At 41.4% G+C, this 14,308-nt stretch overlaps 1 protein-coding gene across 1 annotated transcript; it reads left to right on the forward strand.

The window, feature by feature from the left end:
- The first annotated feature begins 409 nt into the window (after positions 1-409).
- Positions 410-12,082, forward strand: stxbp6l (syntaxin binding protein 6 (amisyn), like). The gene is made up of 8 exons (XM_040126059.1): positions 410-491; positions 1,671-1,838; positions 4,580-4,710; positions 4,845-5,172; positions 5,276-5,374; positions 8,782-8,936; positions 9,065-9,075; positions 11,815-12,082. Exons 2-8 carry the CDS (start codon positions 1,685-1,687, stop codon positions 12,080-12,082), a joined length of 1,146 nt encoding a protein of 381 aa, XP_039981993.1. The 5' UTR covers positions 410-491; positions 1,671-1,684.
- The last annotated feature ends 2,226 nt before the right edge of the window (positions 12,083-14,308 follow it).

Consider the following 14,308-nt stretch of genomic DNA (forward strand, 5'->3'; position numbering starts at 1 on the left):
ATGAAGACAAGTAACTTGACTAACAACTGACGTGACAATAAAAGGGATGAAATAATAAAAGAGTAATAAGTTTAATGGTTATTCATTCGTATGATTTCATAATGTATTTAATAATAAACAATTTGGGTCTCCATAGGAGAACAGCACACATCTACCACCCTAGCTGCCCCCCCCACGCTGTTAAAGTGCTTGTCAGCTCTGGCTCTGGCTCTCCATGAGACAGCTGGCGACTGTTCTCTGACTTCCAGCCTTTAACCACGTGCATGTCAACCTCTTGAAATGGGATGGACTGTGGTTAATTTGTGCCTTCACAGCAAGGCACGCCGTTTGGTGTGCCTGGGTATAAATTCATGACGGAATCCTTGGAAATACTGAGTGAATTTAACAGGCCACTAATTTAACGTTTGAACTAACAAGACTGTCTCCCTGGACCAGAAACCGCTGCAAGAGTCAACGATCCAGCTTTTGGGTGGAGAACAGGACAATAACAGGTAGGCTAACCACAAACCCCTTTCACCTGCACGTGTAGAATCATTAATCATAAATGTACTGTAGGAAAGTAAAAGATTAATACATCATTAGGTCCTTTGTGGACTTTATACTAGGTACTGAAAGGTATGTTGAACTGTGATTAGGAATCACTTGGTTACCTTACAAAAATGTAATTCATTTCATAAACTTCTTCCTAACAGCAACAGCTGAAAGTAATATACTCAACTTAAAGTAAAAAAAGGAAACAATTAACAGCTATACACAGCTTCTACCACAGTCCAGTGGTAGAAGAATCTGGAGATACAGGAAGTTTAATGGAAAAAGTTGACATGGTGGTACTGCTACTTCAACTGAAGAGAAAGATTTTAGAAATTACTAAAAGCACAAGACATTTCAAGTGGATCTATGAATGCTCTGTATTCATTAATAGATTGTACATACACTAATGTATACATAGACCTTTCAGCCGGTGATCGGTGTAGATTCTGTAAGTGCTGAACTAACCATTGTTCTTGTTTGATCAGTTCATTATTTTTCTGAGGAACTGAAATGTTAGGTCTTTGGAACAACAGAAAGCAGTAAAAATGTCCATCCAAGTCTCCCAGAGCCTGATGTGTTGACTTCAGGTGTCTGGTTTTCTCTGACCGACAGAACAAAGCGATGTTCAGCTTACTGTGACAGAAAAGCAGCACATCCTCAAAGTGGAGCGTGACTGCAGTTTTTTGCTTTAACAATAAATGATCATATTGTTGATGATTCATTTTCTCTCTAGATTTTGTACCACACAACGTCATGAGAATTGTTTTTATTGATCTCATATCAAGTCAAACTAAATCAAGTCACTATGGCAATTGTAAAAGAACAAAAATCATATGAAGTGCTATATGATATTGTTGTACTATAAAATATATAAAGTCGTTGTTATGTCATGTTTGTAACCCTCAGAGAATCATTCATTGACATATTTCCATATTGTGAGGGCTATGATCTGAGATCAGCTCTGCTGCTTTCTCTGATCAGCTGTTCTCATTAAAGAGACTCATTGGCAGAAAACAACAGACCTGACTTTTGAGCCTGTGGCTTGTTTAGTCTTTTTGCACAGCAACACTGTCCGGACATTAGTTCAGTGTCTAAACAGGCCTAACAAGCACAGTCATGTCCATCCATCACATGTGTAGGTCTCAGGACCACAATGAACATTCAGTCTGCCATCAACAAAGAGATCTTCATCCCTCGTGATGAGCGGATGCTGGTGGCAGTGGAGGTGCGGAGGAGGAAAAGGAAGAGGATGTCCTTCCTGCCGACTGGAGCCAAAGGAGACTACGCCACATTCATCTGTGTGTCAGGTAAAATCCGACCTCTGGACCTCCTTTATTCGGGAACACTGGCTAAGCATTCATAGTCTGTAATTTACACACAGATGGAGAAATTAATATGGAAGAAGAGCCAACCCTCAGATCAGTAACAGGAGCTGTGATTGGCCTGTTATCATTTACATCTTTAAAGAAAGACCCTGTCTTGTCAGCTGAGCAGCTGGAGCTTCCCTCCCTTCCATGGCGAACACAGAGATTTACAAGAATAAATGTATCTATTTTAAATGTATCAATTAAAAATGAACTATAGTTAAACAATCAAAGTCTAGACTAGTGCTACCGACATGGAGCCAAAATGAGCTTTCACAGGTACTGGCTGTTGCATTTTTTGCTCACCTTGAACGTAACTGGAATTATTTAAAGGAGAAGAAAAAAAAAGACAGCATTCATCATTCAGATGCCTAAATACTGTCATGTTTTTATGTTTAAATGGCTGTTGTGTGACTTTAACACTAAACACTGTCGTTTGCTGCTGCTTTCCCGCCAACAGTCAACATTCTTTCAACCATGACCTTGATTGCTTCCTAACCTTAACCCCATGCTTTTCTCAACCACACCTTCAACACAGCTGTGGAAGATCAGGAGACAGTCTTTTGATAACTGAATCCTTTTTGTAATAGTTGTTGACAAACAACAATGCCTTGCTCAAGACCAGAAAACACTCATATGTTCAATAGAAAACAAAACAACAATATTTTTTTGCTTTTCGCCTCTTTGATAGTGACAGTAGACATACAGACAAGAAACACGGGGAGAGAGAGGGGTATGACACGCAACAAAGGACCTCCACTGTTGGCCACTGAGAACCACTTTGAGCCATTTCACTTTCAAAGCTTTGCTCATGGGTAATGTCATGGCAGCAGACAAGAGAGAGCAGCTCATTCACATGACCGTAAACAACCAGCCAGTCTGTGGACTCTAACCTGAAGACACATTCACACGCCAGCCTTTTTGTTTGTTTTGTTTTTCAGCATTACTTTTGCAAACGAAGCCTGTTTTTGTGTTGGTTAAACCCAGTTATTGTGGCTCAGAACAGATGCATTGTTGAACGATGCATCACAGCAGCCATTGTTTAAGAGAATACAGGATGGCAGAGATGCAGGAGCAGAGCTGCCAGTGCACATGGAAGATAAAGAGCTGCAGAAACTGGTCACATTCAATCCCAGTGAGGGCCAGCTTTTCCACCAAAAACACAATCTAACTGTGAACCACCGTAATACCTCATTCTAACACCTACCATACAGTACGTAGAGAACAAAGATTAATATACCAAGTTAGGAAGACATAAAAAGCTTGTTAGGACACAAGGTAAAGCTTCATCTGTGTAAAAAAGAGTTCCTCACCTCTTGTAGTGTATTTAAACTAAAAAACTTTTTTCTAATTTGAAATTTGTAGTAGTGCCCCAGTGTTGTGTTGTCTGCTGGTTAATGTATCATTTCCAGACAGGAAAGTATGTTCACTGTTTATATTTTGAGTTATTATTCATTATGTTTGCTTGAAAAGGATATTTCTAGTGTGAACACAGGAAAATGGCTTCTTTGATTCCAATTAGAAATTATTTTGGGATGCACAATTATTTCAGATGCATCAATAAATGTCTACTATTTTTACATCAAATATGAGACTTTGAGTGAGTTTAGGCAGCGAACTGAAGTCATGCTCACGTCAGGTGTTCAATATCAGCTGTCGCATTCAATCATCCATCATTCACATCATCTGCATCATCTGTCAGCTACTGGCACAACCTGGCTTGCTTGAACTCTCAACACTAACTACTTTCAGTTTTTTTTTTTTTTTTTTTTGAATTACTTTTTTTTTTTTTTGTGTTTTTTTCCAAGCTGAGCAGTCGCATCACTCAGTGTGTGTGTTCAGTGTGGTAAATCGCATCACGCATACTGTTCGTTGATGTTCCACACTGTTTTTTCCGCTCTTCAACTTGACTTCAATGCAGCACTGTTTTTTACTAAAACAGCTCCCCACTTCTCACTCCGCAAGTTACTTTACTCCTATCATGATTGTTTCTGTGGCTTTTGTTCTCTTTGTTTTCTTTTAACCCTTGTTGTGTTGAAATGGGCTTTACCTCTACTACTACAGTGCTGTATGTGAAAATAATAACAATAGTTGCATTATATTACTATTTGGAGCCAGTTAGACCTTGGAGAGATGTTTATAGATCAGAAGATTAGAAAATTAGGGTTAAACAGGAAGTAACACACTGGATAGCTCCACTGCTAAACATGGACATTGACATACTGAACACTCCGTCGATTACAATCGCCAACTCTGCTTTTTGCTGTAGGTTCCTCCTTATGTGATTGTGATAGAGCCCTTTGCTGTTGTGTTTCTATTGCTCATATTCATATGCGTTGCAGCTCGGATTCTTTGAGAACTCCCCCAAAGAGTAGAAACCTTTATCACCAAATCTAACTGTATAACCATTTACTATACACAGTCAGTCACTTGACTTAGTCTTAGACTTTAACCGATCGGCCACAATATTCAAGCTGGTACCTAGTTTTAATGTTGTGGTTGATCAGTGTAAGTCATAGACTAAAATGATCAATTATTCAAGGTAACAAAAGTCCGGTTAAAATTGCTCAGTATAACTTTCCCAGCGTCTTCAGCAATTATGTGAATCGCTTGTTCCATCGAGAAGTATTTTTGAAGACTTTCAATAGGGATGTTGTTATTCTGTATATGATCTGTTCACATAGTGACCAACAGGAGGCCACATCAGCTCCTCATTACAAAGGTGAAGCAATTTGGTGGCTCCTCCTCCTTCACCAGGAGGTCCCAGTGGACGGTGGAGCAACTCCGACAGGTCAACGGCATCAACCCCAGCAAGGTCAGCAGCACTCAGACATTCTCTTCATACCAGTGGTGGTCTGTCATTATATCTGTGTAATAAGTTTATATATACTGTATATGTTCAAACACATATGTAGGTACACTTTGTTCTCCTGTACCCTGCTCTTCCAGGACAGCCCAGAGTTTGACCTGGTGTTTGACAATGCTGTGGACCAGTGGGTGGCCACCTCATCAGCAGAGAAGTGTATCTTTGTCCAGATCCTGTACCACGCCTGCCACACCTACTGGGAGGGGAAAGCGGGGAGTCCGGGAAAGGCTGGGAAGCTGGGCAAGCTGGGCCGCCAGGGGAGAGCAAGCCAGGATGCACACCGTGAGATCAGTGCTGGTCCCAGTGACTCCTCACAAGAGTCTGCATCCAGAACCCTGCAGGCCCGACGGAAGAGCTACGTTCCTCTCAAACAGACAGAGTTCATCAACTGCCAGTCCAAACTCACAGGAGGTAGTGCCACATGATCACTGAAGTATATATACATACTATGCATACGATATGTGATTATCTACGATATGTGACCATCTGTAATGTGCTGTCCTTGTTCTTTCAGATGCCTGCACTATGAATCTGGTCATCTACCGCTGCAAAGCCTTCTTGAATCGTATGAAGAAAATGATGGTTGCAAACCAAAGTCGATCACCAGGGCGGGGTAAGGCCGTGATCCCAGGGGCACTCGGGTCATGCATGTACTGTTCATAGTCTGATCAAGTTCACATGCCATGGTTAGTCCTACTTGGGTGTGAAACAGTTGTTTCATGTCGTCTGTGGCTCCGGAGAAGCTTTGTCAAGTTGGGGAAAGTAACTATGGTGGTGTCATAGTGATGTCATCAGGGTGCTCTCCAGTTGTGCTTGGAGAATATGTACAGTCTATATATCAGAAAGCTTTTGTGATAAAGTGGAGGTGTGGAGATTGAAAGATGTGGAGATTTAACAGTCAAGAACAGATGCTATTGGATGCATTATGGGAAATGTAGGAGTTTGATCCGTACTAGTGATTAAAAGTGAGGACATCTTCAATTTTGACCATTAGACTTATTTTCAAATCTGTCTCTCACAAGTCAACGAAACATGAATGACGTGACACACTAAATTGCTCGAGCAATCCTTTAAATCAGGGCTGGAAACGATTAATGGCATGTAATAATTAAAACCATGGCTAAAACAATAGCTCTTTACTAGGATGTATCCTCTTAACTATTTAGTTGTGTAAGGATAAACACACTCTCATATACATCCTTTTTTTGGTTATAGGACACAAGCTCTTGTTATGTTATCCTTGTCTGTTTGTATTTATTCAGTTTGGTTGATTTTTTTATTGGTTTGCTACATGAGATCTGCACCCTTGACAACCCTCTGGATGTGTCTAGTTCCAGTATGAGACTACACAATATTTTTTCTTCCTTTTGAGATGGTCATTGTGTCATTTTAGCTGAGAGACATGACCAGTCATGGTCACTGGTTGGTGGAGGTGGGCTCATTCTTTTTCCTTCCTAGTCAGCAGAAACCAAGTCTGTCTCAATACAGTATTCACATGCATGCCCATGCTGAAATAGTTTTTGGTTGCTGTATTCTTCCTCCTGCCCATACTGGCTGTGAAGAGGTCCCTTTCCTGAAGCGATTCCAATGTAAGTGATGGGAGACAAAATCCGCAGCCCTCGTTCTGTGTAAACATTCATTCTAAAGGTCATCCGAAGCTAGTATAAGGCTTCAGCAGTCTGAGAAGGACACAGGTTCTAGGGGGTGGATAAACTGTGATCAATAACGCTGTCATTGTACATACGGGGATGTTCATATTGTTTTAAGATAGGCTTCATAAAATATTAACTGATCCCTCAATTTGGTATAATGCTCCTGAGGCTGATAGCCAAAGAGTCACAGCTTCACTGAAATGAAAGGAAACATAATTTCTCTTTCTTTGCTCCATGTTTATAGTTGTGTACAGAAGCACACTCTGTGCTCCTACTGGTCACTGAACGTGTCACGGAAAAGTCAACAACTGTCTCACTCGCCATTTTTTTCCTTTCCCAGTGGCCCCACCTCTGGGGGGTCAGACCATCATCAGACTGATATTGGGTAGTCTGATCCTGACCCAATGGTTTTTCACATCTTTCTCCAAGAGTTGCAACAAAGCAAATATTTCCAATAATTCATCTCATCATTTAGAGCTCAACACACAATCACTGCAGTTTACTGCACACATAAAGTGCACGAAAACAGACTTGAGCGTAGAAGTACACTTTGCGTCGTGTTTATGTGAGAGAAGTGTGAGTGAGCTATGGGCCTTTACCTGCCCTGTGTAGAAAGCTGCACCGATTGAAAAGAAACGATCTGTTCCTTCAGACTTGTGAGGAGGACGGCAGAACTGTTGAGGCTGCAGAGCAACATTTTGTGGGTCCTCGGTATTCCTAACTGCATCCCTAAATGGGTATTTAGCAGAGAGAGAAGAGGTATCACAGTGCTCTAGCAGCTCCGGTCCATGAAAATCTCCTGCAGAGAAGATGCTTGGTGGAGTTGAGAGTCAAACAATACGAACACCTTTCTTGGCTCACAGGAAGACCGCTTCGGCCTTCGGGACATTTAGGATTTTAATAGGGAAAGGTGCTGCTTTTCCAGTGGACTGTGGGACACAAAACAGCAAACTTCAGGTCTCACTATCCTGGGCTCGTGTCTCTCTGGGTCATTTTCCCTTCTGTCTTTCTGTCTATTGTCCTCACTGCTGCAGCAAAAAGGCTCTTCTGTGATGTGGCGGTCAGATGAGAGGAGACTTTGTTTGTTTCAGGGAGGTGGATACAATAGCCAGTCTTTAGGAAGCCCGGGACTCTGAGACTAAGAGGGAGCCCGTCGCACTATTGAACCCGCTTACAGGGGCAGTGTAATCGGTGGGAGACGTGCCAGGCTGCAGCAAAGTACCAAGTTACAGTTCAACAGCACTTCATGCTTAACCTCAGTCGACCTGTGATATGTGGTGTAATTGATAATGACAGTGCAGTATGATGCTTCAGTGAATCAGATAGGGGAATTGTCTATCTATTGCAGACTCTTGCTTACAGGCACTTCAGCAGGGTGATACTTACTGACACAGGGGGTTGAGGGCAGTCTTGCAGTTAAAGATACAGAAAACTCAAAATTGTGAATTTGTTAATTGTGTTGGTAGACTTGCCATCATCTCTTTCAGCAGATGCGGATACAAAACAAACTCAGCTGTAAGAGTTCGGCTCAGGAGATGGCTTATGGGATACATTTTCTCCCAATTAAATGTACAAATTTAAACATTTCAGCTGATTTCTTGCCACTCCCAGGTAAGACAACCTGTTTCTGAAGGACTGTTTCTGGTTTGGTACAGGATCACGGGAGAAGTATGGCACCGCAGGATATCGGGGCTTGCCCAGCGACGTATCTCTAAATATTCTCCTCGTCGTCCGGTGTGTTGCCTCCACTCAGTTGTTAGATACTGTGTGTGCCCCTTTGTGATGTCGTGCAGGGTTTCAAGTCTTTGTGGTTAGGTTTCAGTTTTAATTCCCAGTTTAAGGCTTTGCCTGTTGAAAATGGCAGACACCTCTGAGATATATTTGAAGCTGCAACAGGGATTTTGCCTTAGGGAAGTTGTCAGCTAAGTTGAAACAGAAGTTCAAGTAACAGCTGTGACACCTTGAGATCATGCAAGGTGATGTCAGTAACTGTCAGACTGTCTGCTCTCCGACCAACCTGGCTGGTCTGTGATGGTTCAGACTTGGAAGTTGCCTCCTCAGTCCATTAGTCTGTCTGGCCATCCATTTGTTAACACTGTGGCCCCGAGTTGTTGAGACGTCTTTATCTGGGCCAGACTGTCATGACATTTGGTTGCAAATGAATGGTCCCCACATGACTTGAATGATGCTGGCACCATTGTCAGATTGTCATGTCAAAATGCTTGCAGCGGATATCGACGGTCCCCAGAGGATGAACGCTAATGTATTTGCAGACCCCTTGACCTTTCCTCTGACACTACCTTCAGGACAAGGTTTCGTAAGAGGAGTATACTGTATAGATAAATACTTTTTGTGTGTGTATGAATAGGTCAGCCTGGCCAGCGTGTCACAGGCACTATGGGTAATGTAGTCCACAGGGTGAATGTGGCTCTGGGCGAGCGTGGAGACAGACTGACACGTGCTGAGGACAAGACTGTGGAGCTGATGCACAAAGCTCAACAGTTTGCTGACACTGCTCACAAGGTGATATAACATACACCTTTTTTTGGAGATAAATAATAAGTTCCATAGAGTTTCATATTTGAATATGTATTTGTATGGGTTGTTATCAAAACAAACACATTTGAAATTGTTTTACTTTTCCCATGCAGCTGACCCTGAGGTATTCAAAGTAGAGTGTGTTGGAGGATGAGGATGAATTCTTCAGGATGTTAAAGATGAATCCTTTAACATGGACACTAACACTGCCTGATGTGGTCTGGGCCCAGCCGATGCAGCCGAATCCTCACGAAAGCCTGTTTGTGAGGGGAAGACAGCTGGAGAAGAGCGACTCTCAGGCTTTGGACTGTCACTAAACCGCTTCCTTTAAAACTAAGTGCAAACAGAGAGAACTAAATGCTCTGCCCTTGCCTTTTTAATCTTTGCCTTACCTGTTGAAGACACCTCTGCCCCACGATCTGAGGATCATCTGTGCTGTGTTCAGTTTGAATGTTTTGGCTGTTATCAGATGACTCTCCTCTATGAGAAAAAGAAGCTGAAGTTATTTAGCATTTGTTTTCTGGAATAAGCTCTAAACATCCCTGACATTTATTTTGAAGCCACTGCAGACCTGAATTGTTTTACCTGCCTTAAGTTACGAGTGACAAGTAATACTGCTCAGAGGGAATGGTATATTTTTGGTAAGGCATCTGTGCAGGGTTTGGACTTCGCTGGATGTGTTTGCACTAAATGTTTGATTTGACACTACTCTGCAGTTTGTTATCACCACTTGTTGCCATCCTTCTGTGTTCCTTATATAAATGTGTGTGTTTGTGTGTTTGTGTGTGTGTGTGCAGTGTACAGTACAGTGTACAGTGCGGCATCATATCGTCAAATCTGTGTCGTCCTCTATGTTCATATCAATGTGTGCTGAACTGTCTGTTCATGTTTTGTCTGCTCTACTGTCTCGTCTGCTCTGTGTGTGTCATCGCTGTTTTTATTATGGGTTGGAGTCTTTGAGAGTTGAGTGAAGGTGGATCGGGTGGTTCAGGTAAATGGGAGGATTTTTCATTGAGAGGAATTCTATAGGGAGCAGTGTGAGTGACGCCGGTCTGTTTAGAAGAGTTAGGTTGAAATGTTGACTTTGATGAAACCCTTCCTGTGTAAGACCAACTTAAACAGCAAGTGGTGTATTTGTTCCAAGAAGCATAATCTAATTTGTATTTGGAGTGGGTTGGTACATTGATACAAGCGGATCGAGGGAATTACTTCCAACCAAACTTCTCTTTTATGTTTTGTTTATTGCGTTTGGCCCCAGTTTTAACGTGTATGATGTAAATGTCTCTAATGTATTAACCTATTGACAATGATCCCATTCCTCTCGTTGACCCAATTAAATAAGAGTGGACCTGTATGTTGAGCAGTGCTTTGGTTTTTACACTTGTCCAGGATATTGACAGTTCAGTTTACGACCACCAGATGGCGCTCAAACGGCAAAAAAGACCCACTTCAGCACCAAAGCAGCCCACACAAACACAGCTTAAATGTAACTGATGAAGTTTCATATATATTTGTTAATGTGAAACTGAAACCTTTCAGATCCATTCTCCATTGTAATGGACATCGAATACTCTCTGCTCTCAGGCAATAAAAATGTGCTGTATTAAAATGGGACTTTGGTCTAGTAACTAATTGGTTTTTTTGTTTAAACAATAAAGGTTTGGCGTATAAATTGCCATGTGACAGAGGATAGTATGGCACAAGAGCAGCAATGATGTCAGGCTAAAGAGGAAGTGGCTTTTTCAAGCTTTTTTGGTTTTTAAAAATCCATTTATATACAGTTGTTTGCAAATGTTTGGCCATCCCCAGGCTGATTCGATATTTTGGTCATTTTTGAAGTGAAAAGAAGTAAATCCAACCCCTGCCGCAAAAAACATTCAAATGAACCTTTCTTCAAATGTTAATGCTCTGTAATTTTTAATTTCATCAACTTAAAAAATAGAAAAAAATAAACAGTAACTGTGGCGTGTGCATTTCTTAAATGTCTACGTTCAGTGGTTTATGAAGGTAGCAAGGTCATGTTAGATGATATCAAGTCAGTATGTTTAACTTATCAACTTAATTGTATAATATTCTTCCATAAAATGCTTTTAAAGTGTATACAGCTCGAGGTTATTGGTTATTATCATTGGCCATTTGCCATAAATATTAGATGAAGTCAGTTAGCCTCTGAACCCATAGTGACTGTTATGTTGTCAGTCGAGATATGTGACCTAATGGCAGACACGACCAACATACCTGCTCTGTGGGGTTCAACAGAGTCTGACTGGAAGATATCAGAACCCTAATGACTGCAAAATAGCAGTAAAATGAAATATAAGTCAAGCAACATAAAACAAAATCTGATCGAGCAATGCATTGTAGGCCTGCTTACAATGTTAATGTGTTACATGGTTTAAACAGCAAATAATGGGAAAATCCCTAATAATGTGTTAGACATCTCAAACGGGCTCAGTCAAGGCATCCATTGTAGTGCACATGAAAAAAAATATAATAAAGCAGCAGTTGATATTAATAGTAATTCATTGTCAGGTCTACAGTGAGAGAAACAACCCACAGTAAAGACAGGAAAGTGGTTCAGCAGCAAATCTCGATGATTATATAATATATTTAGATAAGAAACATAACACTATTTTCATGTTAAAATCAAAGGTCGGAATATGTGTGGAAAGCAAGGTCCCTCCACTTAGCTATTCCTGGAGCTTTTTCCTGTGCTTTCAACAGCCTTCTTCAGCGAACACTGGTGTCATCATCTGACCGAGGTCCCGTACTCTACCTGACACATGAGCAAGTTCCATTCACTGAGGCCATGGGATACAGTCGGTGATTATAACCCCTGTGTCTGTCTACGGATGGTCTGCAGTGTTGGACGTGGCTGGCCTCCTTACCTGTCCGACAGCAGCATAAAGACCACAGTGTACAGGAAACTCGTTCGCCAGACCAGTATCTTAATATGGACTCTAACCACCACTTACAACATTAAGCTCAGTGGTGAGGACCCTCCTACACAGAGCACAACATCTGTTAGTGACGAGGATGATAGAAAGAGGGGGGTGATGCAGATCCAGGGAACACTCTGCTATAAGACCAGTACTGACACTGCCAGCCGGGGCAGGTCCTACTGCACATGACAAGCTTAAATCTGTCTCCATGTGTGTTATACATAGAAGTGTTACCTTTATTTAGCCTACCCTCAGTCGTATAAATGAGGTGGACAAAATATAAGAAACACATGTCAGAATATCACAAAACAGTTCAACAGCAGCACACACTACATCCTCCAAGATGATCATCCAGTTAAATCAACAGCTCTGAAACAGTGTCAACACAAACTGAACCTGAATCAGAACCTGCATGAAGAAGGATTTGTTACAGGGCCTGGTGGATTGGACTGACTTAGTTTGAGATAGGTGTTCCTAATAAACTGGACACTTAGTCTATATTCTCTCGTTTGTGCAAGAATACAGGAAGGCAGATGTACTTTTTGTTGCTTTATAGATTTCTGGAAGGCCTTCAAGAGTTTTAATCATGACCCTCTTAGCTTCCAACTACTGAAATCTGGTATTGATGGGAAATTTCGTAAAGCTGTGAAAGCTCTCTATCAAGCAGCGGTTACACGGTGCAAATTAATGTGCATAGAACAGGCTGCTCTGGGATCTGTGTGATGTTCCAGTCCCTTAAATGCACCTCGGAGGAGACGAGGAGTGAGGAGAGAGAAGCTTTAAGTGAGGAACCACACACGTATCCTAGGTTTTTTCCCCGGCGGCAACACCCTTTCGCCTGGAATCTCTTTACTGATTGGTCAGCCGAGCAAAATACCTGCAGAAGCAGGAACGGCAGCACCAACAACAGCTCTACTGTTACTCATGTTTATTTCTAAAATACAAAATATTACATGAGCAGAATCTGAATCAGGAAGGAATCACGAAAATACTCTGCAGCTTTTTTCTTACTTAGCCAGAAGGCTTTTCTTTTCTTCTTCTTTTCTGTCAATTAAGGTAGAGTTTATATTAAATGCTCCCTCACGTGTGTTCTCGTCTTTCAGTAATAAACAAAATAGATATAAAACAGTCACAAGCTGTGACGCCCTGCCGCTGCCTGTATCTATATTAAACGTTGGAGCAGTTTTTCTTTGTTACAGCTACTTATTTCTACACGTTGGAAAGTCGAGATGATTTGTGTCATGAGCAGCTGCCGTCTCCTCGAAATTACGCTGGACCGAGCGAGAATGAGAATGTTTGAATACGGTTATTCCATATGTACCATCCTGAGCCTGAACAGAGCTCAGAGGTCTGTTTTTGCTCAGTTCAGACTCGTCATTCAGTCCCAGGGGAGAACAAAAACTGTGTGATTTGGATGAAATTGAGAATGAGATGGATTTTATATTCGACTTTCAATTTTATCATGATCTTTGAGTTAAGCCTTTCCTGTCCTGCATGGCTGCTGGACGTTCCAGTCTGTTTGATATGACGGATTCTGACAAAGCTCAGTGTACATTACATGCTCCCAACATAACAGAGCATTGTATTATTTCACTTTATATCTGATATGATGTGTTTTACGTGTGTATACAGTACCATGTCCTGACTTGCTTTCTTTTTGTTTTCCCGTGTCTCTGAAGGTAATGTAAGAAGAGTCTTGTGGGCTAAAGCCCTGCTTCCAGGCTATGATAACTTTAACAATACATTATTATTAATTAAATTGTTTACTCCGTGTAAGAGATACCAAATACACATCTACACAACATATTCTGACCTGGAATCAGATCAATACATTACTACCATTTGTAAGTCCAAAGAGCCATAAACAATAAGCAGAAGAGCTTTTCAACCCAGATCTTACTTGAAGTTTGTCTTATGGTGGTGCACAGCGCATAAAACAAACCCGACATGAGAAGCTGTATCTTTACAGCAGTGGATCAGTTAGTTTCTTCTTTCTACGGCTGTCACTGAGTTGTCCCAAGCACAATTCAACACTTAACAAGGTCTGAGGTGAAAATTGGCTGTATCCTTTAAAGTCTTGGCTGTATGCAACAAATGGTACATTAATAGCTGAATTGCCTTTGCACGGGTGTCGAGTACTTTTGGAAAAGTTTCAGTCTGTTCATTATGATTTATAATCATCATTATCAGTTCATTTGTGGTTGTGCTCCCTGTTCTTCATTTATTAAAACTCACACAGCAAGATACAAGCCCCTAGTCAGGTCATGACACCTGAATGCATTCCGTTTGCTGAAGAAGACCACGGGGTGCAGTCAAAAGCTCTTGGAATAGCTAAGTAAGTGGACCTTGTGTTTGGAATATTTACCACATCCACTGTGTGTGTCTCCATGCTCAAATTTCCGACTGGTCACTTTC

Source organism: Xiphias gladius, chromosome 4 (assembly GCF_016859285.1).
Source record: "Xiphias gladius isolate SHS-SW01 ecotype Sanya breed wild chromosome 4, ASM1685928v1, whole genome shotgun sequence".
Classification (NCBI taxonomy): domain Eukaryota; kingdom Metazoa; phylum Chordata; class Actinopteri; order Istiophoriformes; family Xiphiidae; genus Xiphias; species Xiphias gladius.